This window comes from Prionailurus bengalensis, chromosome C2, assembly GCF_016509475.1.
Source record: "Prionailurus bengalensis isolate Pbe53 chromosome C2, Fcat_Pben_1.1_paternal_pri, whole genome shotgun sequence".
Lineage (NCBI taxonomy): Eukaryota > Metazoa > Chordata > Mammalia > Carnivora > Felidae > Prionailurus > Prionailurus bengalensis.
This window is the reverse complement of record NC_057350.1, coordinates 132,659,769-132,678,403: the sequence shown is the minus strand read 5'-3', so window position 1 is coordinate 132,678,403 and position 18,635 is coordinate 132,659,769. Positions and strand designations below refer to the sequence as shown.

At 37.3% G+C, this 18,635-nt stretch overlaps 1 protein-coding gene across 4 annotated transcripts in view; it reads left to right on the top strand.

Annotated features, from left to right (window-relative positions):
- The window catches only part of ATP2C1 (ATPase secretory pathway Ca2+ transporting 1), a 173,601-nt gene that overhangs the window by 93,086 nt on the left and 61,880 nt on the right, over positions 1–18,635 (top strand). For all 4 annotated transcript variants that reach the window (XM_043595410.1, XM_043595411.1, XM_043595412.1 and 1 more), the window contains 2 exons: positions 393–501; positions 18,275–18,430. In XM_043595410.1, the coding sequence (XP_043451345.1) occupies positions 393–501; positions 18,275–18,430 (265 nt within the window). The remainder of the gene's footprint in view (positions 1–392; positions 502–18,274; positions 18,431–18,635) is intronic.

Below are 18,635 nucleotides of genomic sequence, written 5' to 3'. Positions count from 1 at the left end.
ATATTACAACTTTAAAGGACTAATACTGAGATTCTTGAGACATGGATTTATTCAACAGAGTTGTTTTTGTGTGAGACTGTGTGCTAAGCACTGTCATGGGTGCAGTAATGCTCAGTCAGACTCAGATGAATAAGAAGATTGCTTCAGTTTTCACATCTTCAATTTGGACAATAACTGGTCACTTTTTCTAGTGCTTTTTTTTTTGTCATGTGAACATCTTCATTACCAAGAGTAGAAAGATAATTATTTTGTGGTTTCTTATATTTGACTTACCTTCTTTGAAGTAGTAATACTACAATATATTTTTCCTTAGGCAAGCCCACTAGAATTATTTTATGTAAGTGGCATGGCTTTCTTTTTTCAGCCATGGTTGTTTCTGTTTCATATTGCAGTGTGCGTGAAGGAAAATTGGAACATACGCTGGCTCGAGACTTGGTTCCAGGTGATACAGTTTACCTTTCTGTTGGGGACAGAGTTCCTGCTGACTTACGTTTGTTTGAGGTAAGTTTGGTGTTTTAGTTTCTTTGGGCTGCTATAACAAAATACTACAGACTGGGTCACTTATTTATTTATTTTTTTTTAATTTTTTTTTTTTTCAACGTTTTTTTATTTATTTTTGGGACAGAGAGAGACAGAGCATGAACGGGGGAGGGGCAGAGAGAGAGGGAGACACAGAATCGGAAACAGGCTCCAGGCTCTGAGCCATCAGCCCAGAGCCTGATGCGGGGCTCGAACTCACGGACCGCGAGATCGTGACCTGGCTGAAGTTGGACGCTTAACCGACTGTGCCACCCAGGCGCCCCCAGACTGGGTCACTTATAAACAACAGAAAATTATTTCTCATAGTTCTGGAGGCTGGGAAATCCATGATCAGTGGGCCAGCCCAGTTGCATTCTGGTGAGGGCCATCTTTTTGGTTCATAGCTGGTGCCTTCTCTCTGTCCTCACATGGTGGCAGGGGTGAGGGAGCTCTGTGAAGTCTCTTTTATAAGAACACTAATCCCATTCATGAGAGCTCCACCCTCATTTTAGCACATCTGAAAAGTCACACCTCCTAATACCTCATGTTTGAGAGTTAGTATTTCAATATATAAAGTTGGGAGGGACACAGATATTCAGACCATAGCATTTGGTGATCTGTGTGTGAGCAGAGCAAATACTCGGATGTAGATTAAAGGATAGACATTAGTAGTTGTAAGAATTCATAGTTGGGGCACCTGGGTAGTTCAGTCAGTTGAGTGTCCGACTCTTGATTTTGGCTCAGGTTATGATCCAAGTGTTGTGGGATTGAGTCCTGGGTCCAACTCTGCTTAAGATTCATTCTCTCCCTCCCTCTGTCTCCCTCCCTTCCTCTCTCTCTCCCTTTCCCCCTTTATGTCCCTCTCCCCCTCTCACTCTCTTGGTATCTAAAAAATATTAATATATAGTTAATTTGAACATTCGGTTTTCGAGTTTAAAAAATGACATATATAACATGTTTTCTTAAAATACATGTGTCTTAACCACAGAGTCTTTTGAGGTGTCCATTAGTGAATCAGCTGATCATTACGGAAATGTGTGTTAGGCCTTGTGGAAGACACAAAGATGATGTAATGAATTCTTGTGATCAGGGAGTATACTATTTGTGTACATAAACCACTCACCATAAAATAAGGTAGAACCTGGTAAGTGACTAAGAGAAGTACAAAGTATGGAGTGTGAAAATTTAGAGAAAGGAGTGGTTACTTCTGATTTCAGTCAAGTCAAATAATGCTTCAGATAACATGGCTTTGGTGGTGAGAATTGAAGGGTAGTACTGCCCAGAGATGACGAAGACAATGAAGCAACAGTATTCAGATCACTGGGAATGTCCCAGTGTGTAGGACCAGGCTAGAATATGTTAAGGGTAGAAAATGTATGGTGGAATAAGATTCAGGGGACCTTGGATGCAAAGCTCTACTTCAGATTTTATTGATTAGGGATTAGCTTTCAAGGTATAATGCAGCCAGCAAATAATCTTGCCCTTAATCTGACTGCAGTATGTAGAATAGATTGATGGGCTAGAAAATAGAGTTTGGCACCTAGTGTAAGAGGCCTTTATAGCCTATTAGCATGCCAGTCTCATCTACTTTTGGAATAAATAGGCTTCATTAACACTTATAGAGCTGTCAGTCTTTTGAGTACTTATAGTATCCCCAAATTTGAGTGTTCTCAGAGGTAAGAAAGCCTGAAGAACCTTTTTGAACTAGAGTAAGAACAGACTTCATTTAATCCTGGAGTAATTTTCAAATACTTAAAATTTTTCCTTAAGAAGATACCATACTGCTTTAATTGGTGAGTGGAAATAATTGATAGCAAGTATAGGGAATGTTGTGAATTCTCTTTATTTCTGCCCTTAGTTTATCTTTTTATGTTACATCTGTTTGTACTCATTTCTTCTTTCTCTCTTCTATCCTTAATACCTAGTTTATGACAAGACCTTGGATTATTCTTCCTTAGAGATATGGTAGGCCTGTCATTTGATATAAATCATTTTCCCTTTCCCCAAAGGGTCCTAATTTGAATTCGTGGAGTTTATGTCCAGAAGCACTTGAGTGCTTCTCTTCCAGTTGATGGTGTTTCCCAATGTTTGAACATTTTGAGCGGTATAATGACATAGCAACTTCAAAACACCATTTGACTTGATAAAGTATTTTAGGGTTTTTACTTAAATAAGGGTTAATTCATCTAAGAATTATTTCAAATTTTATGTGCAAGTAGGAAAAAAACTAGTCAAGAGTTCTGGATTAGTATGTATTTTATCCACTCAGCAAATATACTTTGAAGACTTATTGTGAGTTCGGTAAGGGAGATTTTGACATTTTTAAAGTTTGATGTAACAATTGAAAACATATGCTTTGTGGAGTAATTTGTTGTTAAATGTTTTCCCCCAATCTGTTAACTTTTCAGACACTTTCATTAGCACATATTTGATTTGGCAGTGCTATATATAGTTAGGTTGATTTTCTTCTAGTTAATCCATGTTTATGTATATAGTTGAACATCTCTGAATCCTTTATCACTTTTCTGCCCTACTCAATTTACCTATAACCTTGGTACCTCAAGCAGACTTCTAACAATTTTCTAAAAAGATTTGAAACTTTTGTGTTGCTTCTGGATTTAAACATATTAACCTACAACATAATAAGGCTGTTGAGGTCAGTTCTTCTGGCCACTGAGGCTATTTTCGGAATTAAGTTGGCTTTTTGGAGTGTTATTTGCTGAATTAGGCTATGGCGATCTTTGGATGGTTTTTTTAAGGCTACCTGGTCATTTGTTTGATATTCTTATGTGAAATAAGCTCTTCATTAAGATTTAAAGGAAACCAAAAATTCAGTTACCTTGAGATACTATTAATTTCTCAAAATAAAACGTGGATTTCACTTTAGAAAAAGCAAACATCTGGACTTTTGCAGTGGAGTTCTCTTCTTGTGGGTGTGGTCTAAGACCAAGGTTGCCACTTTAGTGTTGTCATGCTGCTACTCTAGGGTTCCTGTCGTAAATTTTGATGGTTCAGATTTTGACTATAAATCTTGCCTGGGTGTTCAGTTGCATCTGGTCTGCATGTTCAGAGATTTGACTGCTATACAACTTTTATGTAGTATTACCTGTTTATAAGCTGTGTCTAAAGTCAGGTCAGGCTGCTATAATCAAATACCATAGACTGGACAGGTTGAGAGAGTGATTGCTCTCTCTCTTCCACTTCTTATAAAGCCACTAATCCCATTGTGAAGGCCTCATCCAGACTAGTTTATCTAGCCCTAATTACCTCCCAAGGTGATATGCCAAAATTGGAGATTAAAGCTTCAACATGAATTTTAGCAGGACATAATTCAGTCCATAGCAGTCTGAGACTACCATTTCTTTCTTTCGAAAGAAGATTAATATTGATAACTTAAGGCATTCTGTATTTTGTTTCTTGGCCTGTGTCATTTTCCATAACCAAGGAATGAGCCAGTATGTGTTGGTGGCACTAACCTTGTCACCTTAGCCTTAGAGTTACTCATGGAGCTGGGCCAGTAAAACTTAGAGAATTGAACTATGGGTATGTTTTTCAGTACTTTTCTGAGAATTTTTATTTTAATGTTTAGTAGTATTTGAGAAGAGGCACCACTGGCCATTAATTGGTGGTAGTCAATGGATTGGTCAGACAATGACTTTAGATGAAGGAGTCTTATAGACCATGTCTGCATAACAGTACATTTCGCCTTTTTGGAAACACAGCATATTTTTCTTACTGTTTCAGGTAAAGTCTGTATCAATATTTGAACAAAGAGTTCTTTGTAAGAGAAAACAATCTAAGAATCAGAGGAAAAGAGTTTCTTTCTTCTATTGAAAATATTTTACCTCTGTCAGGTTTAACTTTCTAACTAGGCCCAAAATGTTGCCTGAAATGTAGCAAGATTTTCTTTTACTTGAAGTTCTACATGATTAAGTCCATTGACACTTTCTCTTGTGGCTCTTGTGCTCGTGATTAGCTTAGGTCATTCTTTGAAACTGTCTTCAAGATCTAGGTATTGGGTACAGTTGCCTTCTATTTTTGAACCCAGTTTTTGATATGCTGATTTTCTAAATGCATCAAACTTTTTATTTATTTATCTATCTATCTATCTATCTATTTATTTTTATGTTTTTTAAATTTATTTTTGAGACAGAGAGAGACAGAGCATGAACAGGGGAGGGGCATAGAGAGAGGGAGACACAGAATCCGAAGCAGGCTCCAGGCTCTGAGCTGTCAGCACAGAGCCTGACGTGGGGCTCGAACTCACGAACCGCGAGATCATGACCGGAGCTGAAGTCGGACGCTTAACCGACTGAGCCACCCAGGCACCCCTGAATGTATCAAACTTTTTAAAGAGAACTACGACTTATATGCCCGAGAGCCAAGAATTAGCCATTTTTAGGACACTAGATTACCAGAGCAATTAAATCTCTGAAAGATATCTCTATTAGGAGTCGTAGTCTACTGGGGCCATGGTCAGAAGTCCAAACTTAAAACAAGGCAGTTGGCATTATATAGTGAGCCTTTTAACCTCACGAATCCATATACTTTCTTATAGAATAGCAGTTCAGCTCAGTGAGTAGTTATTGGTGTCTTTATGATCGTTCCTCCCTGTTTCTCCCTTCCCAAGTAAAAAACAAAGATAATGAGCACAGATCTACTTTGGCTAACTACCAACTCAAGGAGTCAGAGATAGTCTCCTTGACTGCAACTTTACTTAGCTGTTATATCCTTTTCTGTAAAGCTTACACTCTTTCACATATTTTTGTTAACTACTAACAAGCACCTTCCTCTTTGTTGGCTGATTTCATTAGAAGAGCTTTCTGTGTTAGAGCATTCTGACTTCCTGAGTTGTAGAATAAATTTTCCATTTACTCAATGAAAGCCTTGATTTTCTGGTAAAACTCAATTCTAATATTGTTTGCTGTGCTTTTTCAAAAAAGGATCTTTTCAAACATTTGCTAGAATACAAACATGTCATGATATGTTAAATTTACTTATTTTGGTAATGAAGCTAATATAGGCAAATATAATCTCTCCCTTCGGATATCAGTCTGTGTTATGAGGTCATTTTAGTCATTCAGTAAATGTTTGAGTATTGTGTGTAGAACACTGTACCAGGCTTCAGGGCTTGGACTGAAAAAGGTACAGTTTTTGTCCTTTCTGCTGGGAGACCTCAACTTGCAAACAGTTGTGATTCAAAGAATAAAATGTGTCTTATGAAATGAATTGACTATGTGAGTTTAGGTAAGCCACCTAACTGTTTTTAGGGTCTCAGTTTTCCAACTGTGACAGAGAGTTGCCCTAGGGCATTACATTTAAGAATCATCTGGGTTCTGTGCATCAGTACCCCAATGTTTATAGCAGCACTCTCAACAATAGCCAAGTTATGGAAAGAGCCTAAATGTCCATCCACTGATGAATGGATAAAGAAATTATGGTTTATATACACAATGGAGTACTACGTGGCAATGAGAAAGAATGAAATACGGCCCTTTGTAGCAACATGGATGGAACTGAAGAGTGTTATGCTAAGTGAAATAAGCCATACAGAGAAAGACAGATACCATATGTGTTCATTCTTATGTGGATCCTGAGAAACCTAACAGGAACCCATGGGGAGGGGAAGGAAAAAAAAAAAAAGAGGTTAGAGTGGGAGAGAGCCAAAGCATATGAGACTGTTAAAAACTGAGAACAAACTGAGGGTTGATGGGGGGTGGGAGGGAGGAGAGGGTGGGTGATGGGTATTGAGGAGGGCACCTGTTGGGATGAGCACTGGGTGTTGTATGGAAACCAATTTGACAGTAAACTTCATATATTGGAAAAAAAAAAGAAGAATCATCTGGGTTCTGTTTTGGCAGCTCAGGTGTGGGTCCAATATTCTGCATTCTCTCTCTGTCTCTCTTTTATTTTTTTGTCAAAATTTTATTTAGTTAACATACAGTTTAATATTGTTTTCAGGATTAGAATTCAGTGATTCATCGCTTAACATAGAACACCCAGTGCTCATCATAACAAGTTTCCTCCTCAATATCCATTACCCATCTAGCCCATCCCTGCCCCTCCCCACCCCGCACCTTCCTGCACCAACCTTCAGTCTGTTCTCTATCTTTAAGAGTATCTTATGGTTAGTTTCTCTCTCTCTTCTCCCCCCTTCTATATGTTTACCTGTTTGTCTCTTAAATTCCACATATGAGTGAAATCATATAAGTTCTGCATGATTTGTCTCTGACTGACTTATTTTGCTTTGCATAATACACTGTATCAATGTTGTTGCAAACGGCAACATTTCATTCTTTTTGATGGCTGAGTAATATTTCATTATATGTATACCACATCTTTTTTATTCATTCACCAGTCAGTGGACATTTGGGCTCTTTCCATAGTTTGGCTGTTGTTGACACTGCTGCCGTAAACATCGGGGTGCATGTGCCCTTTGGGATCTGTATGTTTGTAGCCTTGGGGTAGATATGTAGTGCAACTGGTGGATTGTAGAGTAGTTCTATTTTTAACTTTTTGAGGAACCTCCATACTGTTTTCCACAGTGGCTGTACCATTTTGCATTCCCACCAACAGTGTAAGAGGGTTCATTTTCTCCACATCCTTGCCAACACCTGTTGTTTCTTGTGTTGTTGATTTTAGCCATTCTGACAGGCGTGAGGTGGTATCTCATCATGGTTTTGATTTGTATTTCCCTGATGATGAGTGATGTTGAGCACAAGATCCTGCATTCTTAACTAGCATTTAGTCCATGCCCAAAGTGCTGGTCTATTTACCACATATAAAAAGGTAAAAAAAAAAAAAAAAAAAAAAAACCCACAAAAAAACCCAAAAAACAACTTTATTGAGATATAATTCACATTCAAACAATTTACACATTTAAAATGTATCATTCATTGGTTTTCCCTATAGTCTGAATTGTGCAGCCATCACCACAATCTTAGCTATAGAACATTTTTATCACTCCCAAGAGGAAACATTTACCTTTTAGTAGTCTCTATATTCTCTCTTCTGCCCCAGAGCCTGGTAGCCACTAATCTGCTTGTTCTGTCTGTACACACATGCCTATTCTGAGCATTTCATTATAAATGGGATTAAATACATTGTAGTCTTTTGTGTCTGGCTTTTTTCAGTTCACGGTGTTTTCAGGGTTTATCTCTATTGTAGCATGTATCAATATTTCATCCATTTTCATTGCCAAATAGTGTTCTATTGTATGTGTATACCATACAATTGTAAATCTATGTATGTTTAAAGTGATTTTTGATAGAGAACTTTCTAATGCCATTTTGCTATATATAGTTTTTAAGTTCCTAAGTTCCTCCAATCCCTTTTTTTGTATTTGCTATTTAAAAAAAATATGCTCTGAGTACCTCCTGAAATTTTTTTTTCTGTATATTTTTTTACATATTTTCTTAGTGGTTACTGTGTAGATTACAATTAACATCTTAAATTTAGAACAGTTGTTTGAATTGATACCATCTTTACTTCAATAGCCCGCAAAAATTTTGTTCCTCTGCAGCTCACTTTTCCACCACCTTCATGTTGTCGCCAATTATGTTTTTAAGCATTCTGTGCCCATTAACCATAAATTTGTCAGTGCTTTATATAAATCAGATAGGAAAAATAGAGGAGTTACAAAGTCAAAATACAATAATGCTGGCATTTATATTTCTCTGTGTAGTTACCTTTACTGGAATTCTTCCTTTCTTCATATGGCTTCGAATTACTTTCTACTCTCCTTTTGTTTTAGCTTGAAGGACTCTCCTTTAGCATTTCTTGTGGGGCACGTCTACTAGAAATAAATTATCTTAGCTTTTGTTTAGGTGGGAATGTCTTAATTCTTCTTCATTTTAAAAGATAGTGTTGCTAGATGTAGACTTCTTTTCATTAGTTTTTTTGTTTTTCTTTCAGTACTTTAGATAGGTTTACTGGTCCCAGCCTCCGTGGTTTCTGATAAGAAATAGGCTGCTAGTCTTATTGAGGATTCCTTGTACATGACAAGTTGCTTCACATTTGCTGTTTTCAAGATTGTGTCTCTGTCTTTTAACAGTTTGATTATGTCTCAGTCTAGATGGCTTCGAGTTTTTCCTATTTGGAGTTTATTGAGCTTCTCTGATCCATAGATTTCATATCTTTTATTAAATTTGGCAAGTTTTCATTCATTATCTCTTCAAATATTCTTTCTACCCATTTCTTTTTTTCTCCCTGAGACTTACCTTATGCTTATATTGGTATGTTTGATGATGTCCCACAGGTACCGTTAGCTCTGTCATTTTTCTTGTTTTTCCTCTCTGTCCTTCAGATTGGTTAATTTCAATTGCCCTGTTTTTTTGTTTGCTCATTTTCCCCCCCTTCCTTTTCCAGATCTGCTGTTGAACCCCTCTAGTGAACTTATTATTTCAGTGGTTGTACTTTTCAGCATCAGGATTTCTATTTCTTGCAAATATTTTCTTTCTCTTCATTGTAATGCTTTTTTAAAAAATTGTTTTCCTGATTTCCTTTAGTTTTTTGTCCATGGTTTTCTTTAGTTTATTAAGCATATTTAAGACAGTTGATTTAAAGTCTTTCCAGTAAGTCTAGTGTCTGGCCTTGCTGAGGGATGATTTCTGTCAGTTTATTTTTTCCTGTGAATAGATCATACTTTTTGGTTTCTTTGTATTTGTAATTTTTTGTTGAAAACTTTGTATTTTGAATATTATGCTGTCATAATTCTGTAAATGAGGTTGTGCCCTTCCTCAAAATTTGTTATTTTTGATTGTTGAGGATTGCAGTGGTTGAATTTTTTTTGGTGGGGGGGAGGGTGGTGGTTTGCAAAGACCCTTCCTTGTGTGTATGGTCACTGAAGTTTCTGTTCCATTATCTCAGCCGTCAGTCTTATCTGTCTGGAGCCAAAGACGGAAATGAAATACTGTTCTCCTGGTCTTTGCAGCTTGTCTTTGAGTTGGGGCACTTCTTGATCATTGATCATCTGCCTACAACTCTGCCTTCACCTTCACCTACTTGTGCCAAATCCACAGACCTGTCAGAGGTGCAAGTCTCGGGTCTTCTCAGGGCTTTCTGAGCATGCCTCTGGTTATGGGCATGCATTTTGCCCTCTGTCTTGCCTGGCATAAGTGGTGGCCCTTCCAAAACTTCCCTCACAAAACTTTATTCCCTCACAGAACTTCCTCCTTGGCTTTTTTCTTCCCAGTCTTTTGGTTGTATCTGCTGCTTGCCTTATTCCTGGTCCCTGGCCTGCTACTATGTGTCCTTAATCTTTTGGCAGATACCTGGAAAGTCACTGTAGCTGGCTTGGCGTGAGGTTGTGAGATAAATATTAGCCTTTGCACTAGTCCCCCAGGGAACTGCCAGACAGGTCAAAACACGCAGCTACAATATTTTAAGAACAAGGTCTTTGTTAGCCCCTGACTACCCATAATCTGCAGCAAGAAGACTCACTTCTGTCCCCACAGCCAGCACTGCTTCTCTGGGCAGTGGTGAATAGTAGACAGGTGAACAAAAATGCCATGGTGCCTTCTTACCTAAATTGAGCTGCCTTTTTCTTTATTAAGCACTTCTCTGGTTGTTTTCAGTTTTTGATTCCAGAGTTGTCTGTCAGTCTTTGCCAGCCCATGATCATTTTAGTAGAGGGACCAAATCTTTGATTGCCCTATTCCACAAGTGTTTATATTGATTTCACTGTATTTTTTTGATAGGTCAATTTGATTAATTTATGGTGTCTTACTCCACCTCTTATTGTAATTTATCACTGAAACTTTGGTTTTAAAAGTTTCTGAATTATTAAACTTACAGATAGACTTGTAAAAAAAAAGAACAGTTTATAAACATCTTAGGAAGTAGAGATTTAATTTTTAATTTTTAAAGTTCATTTATTGATTTTGAGAGAGAGAAGAGAAGAGAATCGAAGAGAATCCCAAGGAGGCTCCATGCTATGAGCACAGAGCCCAATATGGGGCTCAATCTCAGGACTGTGAGGTCATGACCTGAGCTGAAATCAAGATTCAGATGCTCAACTGACTGAGCCACTCAGGTACTGCAGGAAGTAGAGATTTTAAATTAGCCATCAAAAGAAATTGAGTAGGTTATTCTGTATTTGTGGTATTTAGACATTCCTGTTTACTAAAAACTGATATAATCACTCATTTTGGCTTTGGAAAGGAGGTCTATTTCTATAGTAGTATATTTCTGAACTTCTCCATGCGTAGAGCACTGGGAGTGTTGGTTCTGTTAGATTGTATAAGCTTGAGTTATGCTTAGTGTTTTGTTGTTTGATAGATCATTGGTTAAAAAGCAGTGTGAACTGAGGAATGCTGTTTATGTTTAAAACGTTGAAAACTTTTTTCTCTTTAAGTCACTAGAATTTAAAAATACAGCATGGGAGGGTTTGAAATGAGATTTAGTCTCTTTGTTTTAAGATTGTCATTTCACACTGGTAAGAAAGGACTGTTGCAAAAGTAGATCCCTTTTTGAAATTTGGTTTCTTTTCATTGTCTTAGAGAAATATCCTAGAAATCATTGTTAACTGAATACTGGTGTTGAAGTTATTGGCAACTTGGTCAAATTGAATATATGCACTTAAGTCAGAAAGTTAACAATTCGTGTAAATATTTACCATGGGATAAAATCCATTTCATGTAGGTGTTTTTAACCCAGGGGAGGCTCCCACAGGACCAGCCAAGAGGGTCCTTGGCTTCATGCAGGATAGAAATCAAATGTGAGTTGGAGAAAGTGAAAACAGAGTTTATTGAAGAGTGTGAGTGATAGAGAATAGCAGAGGGAGTGTCTGGGAGACTTGGAAAGGAGAATGAGTCTCAGCATTTTGGGGGGTTAGGGGTTTATATTGGAAAGAGATCTAGGGTACATGTTCCTTCAGAAATCCAGGGTAGGGTCTAATCAAAGACCAATGTCAGATGAACAATAGTTGTTATACCATAAGTTACTGAAGGTGGGAGTGTTGATGCCAGCATCATCTGAGGTTTGTTCAAAGCTAGTGTCCTGGAACGTGTTCAGGATCTGACTCTTCTTGGATGTTGTTAGGTGTTTGTGGCCTGGGACAAAATTCAGAGAATGATTAATTTTCCTACTTCCCCCTTGCAGTGGGAACATAGTTTCTTTTCCTGATTCAGAGACAGAATTCAGAACATGAGTAAGTGAGGCCTAACAGAAAAACAGCAGAGATGGAGCCTTTCTAAAATGGAGTCACTTCTTTCCTACTTACTTCAACTGGTTAGGCTTTGATGTTTAATAAGCTAGAACTCATGAAAACGTTTTAATTACATTTTCCTTCATTTGAATAAATAGTAATAGGAATCTTAATTTTTGAGACTAAAAGTAAGATATTTTGTCATTATCAGGTAGCTGCCAGATGGATAATTTGGAATTCTTTTCTGGGGAAAGAAATCCATTTTTGATTTGCTTTTCATTCTAGACTAGAGAGGTAATTGATTTAGCGGCATACAGTACGCTAAGCCATTCTTTAGTTTAAGAACTTACATGTAGCTGCCAATTTTTCATATTAAGTGTAATTTTTTAAGCAGTTTTAAATTTTCCTGAAAAGCAAAAAATTTTTTGCTTTTCAGGAAAACTTACTGACTTTGGCATCTAGTTTCTTTCTGCCTAATGTTTTGTAGGAATAGTCCTGTGAAGTTTTTCCAACCATTTTTATTCTATAGGTGTTAAATATTCAGATTGTAGATTATGTATGCATCTAGATTCTTATTTATATTCTGACTTTTGAACTGTGCTGTGTCTTATTCACACCAGTAAAGTACCTGAAGAATAATAAAGAGAAAGTGAAACATAATCAGCTTCCCTATTTATGAACAGCTCTTCTGAAGGTTTAATGTTTAAACTTTTGGGTAGAAGGCATGGAGCTGGCTGGTTCATTGATTTCATTTTATCTTACCTTTATCTTTCCTCATAAATGCAGTGGATAAATGACTCTAATATCTGTCTTCTGGATGAATTAAACTATGACTGTTAAACTGTGATAGGCTGGCCTAATTCATTAAATACCACCTTCTTAGGTATGACTTCCTTCCCCTCACTCCCTCAAAACTGACTTCCTGCAGAAATTCTTGTAATCATCATTAAGAGAAAATAAATTGTAACTTAGAAAATATTCTTACTCTGGGTGGCCTGCCTGGCTTAGTTGGAAGACTATGTTACTCTTGATCTCTGGGTCTTGAGTTTTGAGCCCCATGCTGGGTGTAGAGATTAAACAATCAAACAAATAAATAAATTAAAAAATATACCCTTACTCAACAGACAGTTGAGATCTGTGCAGTTAGCTACATTATATGATTTGGACTAATTTTTATCAATATTCTTTTTTTTTTTTTTTTTTTTTTAAAATAAGCTCTATGCCCAATGTGGGGCTTGAACTTATGACCCTGAAGTCAAGAGTCACATGCTCTATTGACTGAGCCAGCCAGGTACCCCATCAATAATATATTCTTGATTTGAGTTTTACAGATTTATAATTATATATTAAATATATATATATAAAATAAAGATCTAAAGCTCTTTTTTTCTCACTAGACAGAGCTGATTGCTATTCTGCTAAAAATGGTATCTTTTTCATAGAAAAACCTGATTTGAACAAAAATTCCTATTTTTGGTTGGATGGTTATTAAACTGCTAAGGCTGACACTGAAGAGCTAGGCCACTGACAGCCAATAAAGCTATGCATTTATTCTCTTTTTATTTATTTATTAAAAAAATTTTTTTTTTTAATGTTTATTTATTTTTGAGACAGAGAGAGACAGAGCATGAACGAGGGAGGGTCAGAGAGAGAGGGAGACACAGAATCTGAAGCAGGCTCCAGGCTCTGAGCTGTCAGCACAGAGCCTGATGCGGGACTCGAACTCACAGACTGTGAGATCATGACCTGAGCCGAAGTTGGCCGCTTAACCGACTGAGCCACCCAGGCGCCCCATTTATTCTCTTTTTAAAAGAGTCAGATTATTTTCATATTATTTGTTTTGATAGACAACCACCAAATGTTTAGTATTCATCCATATTTAAGATTTTTGTTTAAAGTAGAAAGTCTTCAATGAGAAAATACTAATTTTGCCTTTCTCAGAGAGAAGGAGTTCTGTAATGTTTTTGTTTTGTTTTGTTTTGTTTTTTAATATGAAATTTATTGTCACATTGGTTTCCATACAACACCCAGTGCTCATCCCAACAGGTGCCCTCCTCAATGCCCATCACCCACTTTCCCCTCCCTCCAACCCCCCCCCCCCCCCCTCCGCCATCAACTCTCAGTTTATTCTCAGTTTTTAAGAGTCTCTTACGGTTTGGCTCTCTCCCTCTCTAACTTTTTCTTTTTTTTTTCCTCTTCCCCTCCCCCATGGTCTTCTATTAAGTTTCTCAGGATCCACATAAGAGTGAAAACATATGGTATCTCTCTTTCTCTGTATGGCTTATTTCACTTAGCATAACACTCTCCAATTCCATCCATGTTTCTACAGAAGGCCATATTTCATTCTTTCTTATTGCTAAGTAGTATTCCATTGTGTATATAAACCACAATTTCTTTATCCATTACCCAAGGGATACAGGAGTGCTGATACACTTGTACCCCAATGTAATGTTTTCAATATTAGCAGGTCTCATTTTTAATTAAGAGCTCAGAAGATGACATGCAGTTTTGATTTTTATAACAAGCATTAAAGAGGAGCTTGCTAAATGAAATAAATTTTTTTGTTGACTTGTAATTCAGAAAAATATATAATTTTTAAATACATATTTTCTTTTTTTTAAATTTTTTTTAACGTTTATTTATTTTTGAGACAGAGAGAGACAGAGCATGAACGGGGGAGGGTCAGAGAGAAGGAGACACAGAATCTGAAACAGGCTCCAGGCTCTGAGCTGTCAGCACAGAGCCCGATGCAGGGCTTGAACTCACAGACCGTGAGATCACGACCTGAGCCGAAGTCGGCCACTTAACCGACTGAGCCACCCACACGCCCCTAAATATATCTTTCTTAATGTCTTCTAGAAGTAGTTACAAAACTAGGGAGATTCTCTAAATAGTTAATTGCAAATTGATTGCAATTTATTCTCTAAATAATTAATAAGAATTTGGAGTTGATCTTTCAGTGTTTGGGTTTTGTCTCCACAGGTTGGGTGGAGATGTTGGGTGACTTACTTAATCTTTCAAAGTGTCTGTAAAATAGAGGGAATGAAAATCACAGTCCTGCCTCATTGGATTGTTACTAGCTAGTGGTTGTTAATAGAAAACTTAGTATATGTATGTTAGCAAAACGCCTTGCAGATAGTAAGCAATGAAATGTCAACTGTTTTTAGTACTAGCATCATCTTTGAAGAACAACCTAAACTTTTCTTCTTACTTTGGTAATGGAATTTATTAGTGTGGAAAATTATACAGTCCTAAGTCTAACTTGGAAAGAAAAGTCAAATAGATATGTTCCTGTAATAAAGAAAAATTCCTTTGCCTTTGAACATGGTGGATTTTTTTTTTACTCTGTAGTTGGGTTGAGGTAATGAACCCAGATTTACCTGGCCTGTCTTTGCATACATAATTATAGAAAAAGGGAAGCTTTTTAAAGACTCAAGGATTGGTGATCTGTGCTTTATAACATTTACATGGTACTAACCTTCCAGAGATAACATAGTTTAGTTTCCTTGAAATTGTGGGGTACAGTATATTTTCATTCTGAACATTTTTCAACTTCATGATCTAATCTGTAAACTCTTGATTATATTTGTAAAGTTATATGTCTGCCTAGGGCATGAACATACCAGGCATGTTCCTACCCCCATAGTCTTTGTACTTTTTGCTTTCTTTGCCTAGAATACTTTCATCCTGATTGTGGCCCACCTTTGGGGCCCTCAGGTCAATTGTGTCTCTGCAGAAGAGTTGTTTACTTTTGAGAGAGGTTCTCTCCTTTATCTAAAATGTTACTTTCTATCCTTATGCATTTTTTCCTCACTACCAGGTATTATATTACATACCCTTGTTAGTTTATTTTTAGATCACTTTCCCATTGGAATAAGAGGGGAGGGTAGGAACTTAGTTTTGTTTACTGCTGATTCGCTCTGTGTGTGATATAGTACAGGACCTGGCATTAATAAATATTTGTTAAGTGAATGGATCAATGACATTGATCAAATTAAAATACTGTATTGTTGTATAGATGGGAATTGATATGATATGATATGAATTGATTTTTAATATATTTTTTTTGTGAGATATTTATGCTCATGGATAAATGAACCATTTAAAAAGAAGAGCTTTAGGGGCACCTGCGTGGCTCAGTTGGCTAAGTGACCGACTCTTGATTTCAACCCAGGTCATGATCTCAGAGTTCATGGATTCAAGCCCTGCGTTGGACTCTGGGCTGGCAGTGTGGGATTCTCTCCCCTCCCCCACTCATGCTGGCTCTGTCTCTCAAAATAAACTCACATTTAAAACTAAAAAAAGAGGGGCGCCTAGGTGGCTCAGTCGGTTAAGCGTCCGGCTTCAGCTCAGGTCATGATCTCACGGTGCGTGGGTTCGAGCCCCGCGTCGGGCTCTGTGCTGACAGCTCAGAGCCTGGAGCCTGTTTCAGATTCTGCGTCTCCCTCTTTCTCTGACCCTTCCCTGTTCATGCTCTCTCTCTGTCTCAAAAATAAATAAATGTTAAAAAAATAATTAAAACTAAAAAAAAAGAAAAGATGAGATTATTTCCACACTCGTACCTCTCCCCTAGCAGGATTTAGAGTATTTTGTGTATAATGTGGACTGCCAATCAAGAGACCTGATTGAGAACACCAGGTCAGTTTATAATAGCAGCAGGAATGCACAGTCATTTAACTGCTTTGGGTTCATTTCCTTATCTTGTTTATTTTCCAGGGTCTAGCTCAGTGCCTGGTACATAGTTAAGGTAGTCAATAAATGTTTGTTCGGTGAGTGAATTAACATGTAAAATGAGTAAAATCATGAACTAGGTCCTAGTTTCTCAAAGTGTCCTAAAGACCCTAGAATAAGAGCTTCTGGAATAAAATGGGTCAAAGAAATTTGTGAAATAGTATTCCATTGATTCTCAAAGTTGAGTGTGCCTCAGAATCATCTGGAGGGCTTGTAAATACAGTCTTTTAGGTTCACCCTCCCCACCTACGCATTTGAAGTAGGATAGTGAATTTCTTTTCTTTTTTTCGGAGGAGGGTAGTGAATTTCTAAAAAGTTCTGAGGAGGTAGATATAGATGATGCTGGTGATGCTGGTCCTGCTGGGACCACACTTTGACAACTCCTGTTGTATCTGTATTCTAATTGAGGTGATTCACACTAATCTAGTGAAGGTTTAAAGAAGCACTGCCTAAGTAGAGGAAGCTGTTTAACTCAACTCAGTATTTCCAAAACATATTTGACTTTAGTACCTCTACTGTGTGTGTGTGTGTGTGTGTGTGTGTGTGTGTGTGTGTGTGTGTGTCTATCAGTCCTCCGTCTGTCACATTATACTCAGTGTCTATTCACATCCTTGGAACTATTGTTCTGTGGGTCATACTTTTAGAAACAAAGCCAGGTAATATCTGCAGTGTTTTCCACATGTAAAATGATTTTTTTTTTTTTTTTTTTTTTGCATGCTAAGGTAGGTGAAAACTTAATTGTTAGGAGTTGAAACTGTCTTAGGAATGAAACCCTCAGAATTGATTCTTTTTGCACAGTTGGAAGATAATACCATGTTCATGATTTGCATGGAAACATATATGTTTTTTATTTTTGCTGATGTATGTTTGGGATCAATGTAAGGATGCATATATAGAAAGCAGAATTTCATGAAAATTGAACCCAAAATGATGAAATTATTTCTTTCTCAGTACATTATATACCTTTTATTCATATTTCTCTTTCTGGATACCTGTTTTTTAACCTGCCAAATACATTTTCAGAACTTCAGGGGATGGCAAAATTAGGAAGTAATAACATTTTATTGTGAAAGTTGTTTTCTCTAGGTAAAGATTATGTCTCAGCTAATGTTTCCTTTTCTCTGGTTCTATTTTGAAATTTAGGCTAATCTTGTCTCATAGCATTCTACTTTGCATGTGGGATTTTGTTGACTTCACTTTGTATTGTATTTTTATTTTTTTAAATTTATTTTTTAATATTTATTTTGTATTTATTATTATTTTTAATATATTTTTTTAAATGTTTATTTTTGAGAGAAAGAGACAGAGCATGAGCAGGGGAGGGCAGAGACAGAGAGAGAGAGAGGGAGACACAGAATGCAAAGCAGGCTCCAGGCTCTGAGGCATCAGTCAGCACAGAGCCTGATGCAGGGCTTGAACTCATGAACCATGAGATCATGACCTGAGCTGAAGTCGGACGCTTAACTAAGCCACCCAGGTGCCTCTTTATTTATTTTTTTAAATGTTTATTTATTTCAAGAGAGAGTGTGTGAGCAGGGGAGGGGTGGAGAGAGAGATTCTCGCGGGTTCCACACTGTCAGCACAGAGCCTGATGAGGCGCTTGATCCTACAAACCATGGGATCATGACCTAAGCTGAAATCAAGAGTTGGATGCTTAACTGACTGAGCCACCCAGGCGGCCCAAGTTTACTTCATATTTTAAATATGGTTCTACTTATTGTGGTCTTCTTAGAGTAATGGATATAATAAAAGATTTGGGTGATTATTAAGAAAGGGGATATTTGAGGAAGAAGTGATGGTTACAAACTCTTTAGATATTGAATGGAGCCCAGAGAGTCTTCATTCTTGAACTTAATGGGATGCTTTATGTTTTCCAAGGCTGTGGATCTTTCCATTGATGAGTCCAGCTTGACAGGAGAGACAACACCTTGTTCTAAGGTGACAGCTCCTCAGCCAGCTGCAACTAATGGAGATCTTGCATCAAGAAGTAACATTGCCTTCATGGGAACACTGGTCAGATGTGGCAAAGCTAAGGTAATTTTTTTTCTCTTGTTTTGAAAATAGCAACTCCTTTGTTTTCAACCTTTTTTTTAGTTCGATGTGGCTAATTTTATGTGGCTATTTTAAAAATACGTGACAAAGAGGGGCTCTGGGTGGCTTAGTCGGTTGAGCGTCAGACTCTTGATTTTGGCTCAGGACATGATCTCATGGCTCATGGGATCAAGCTCCATGTTGGGCT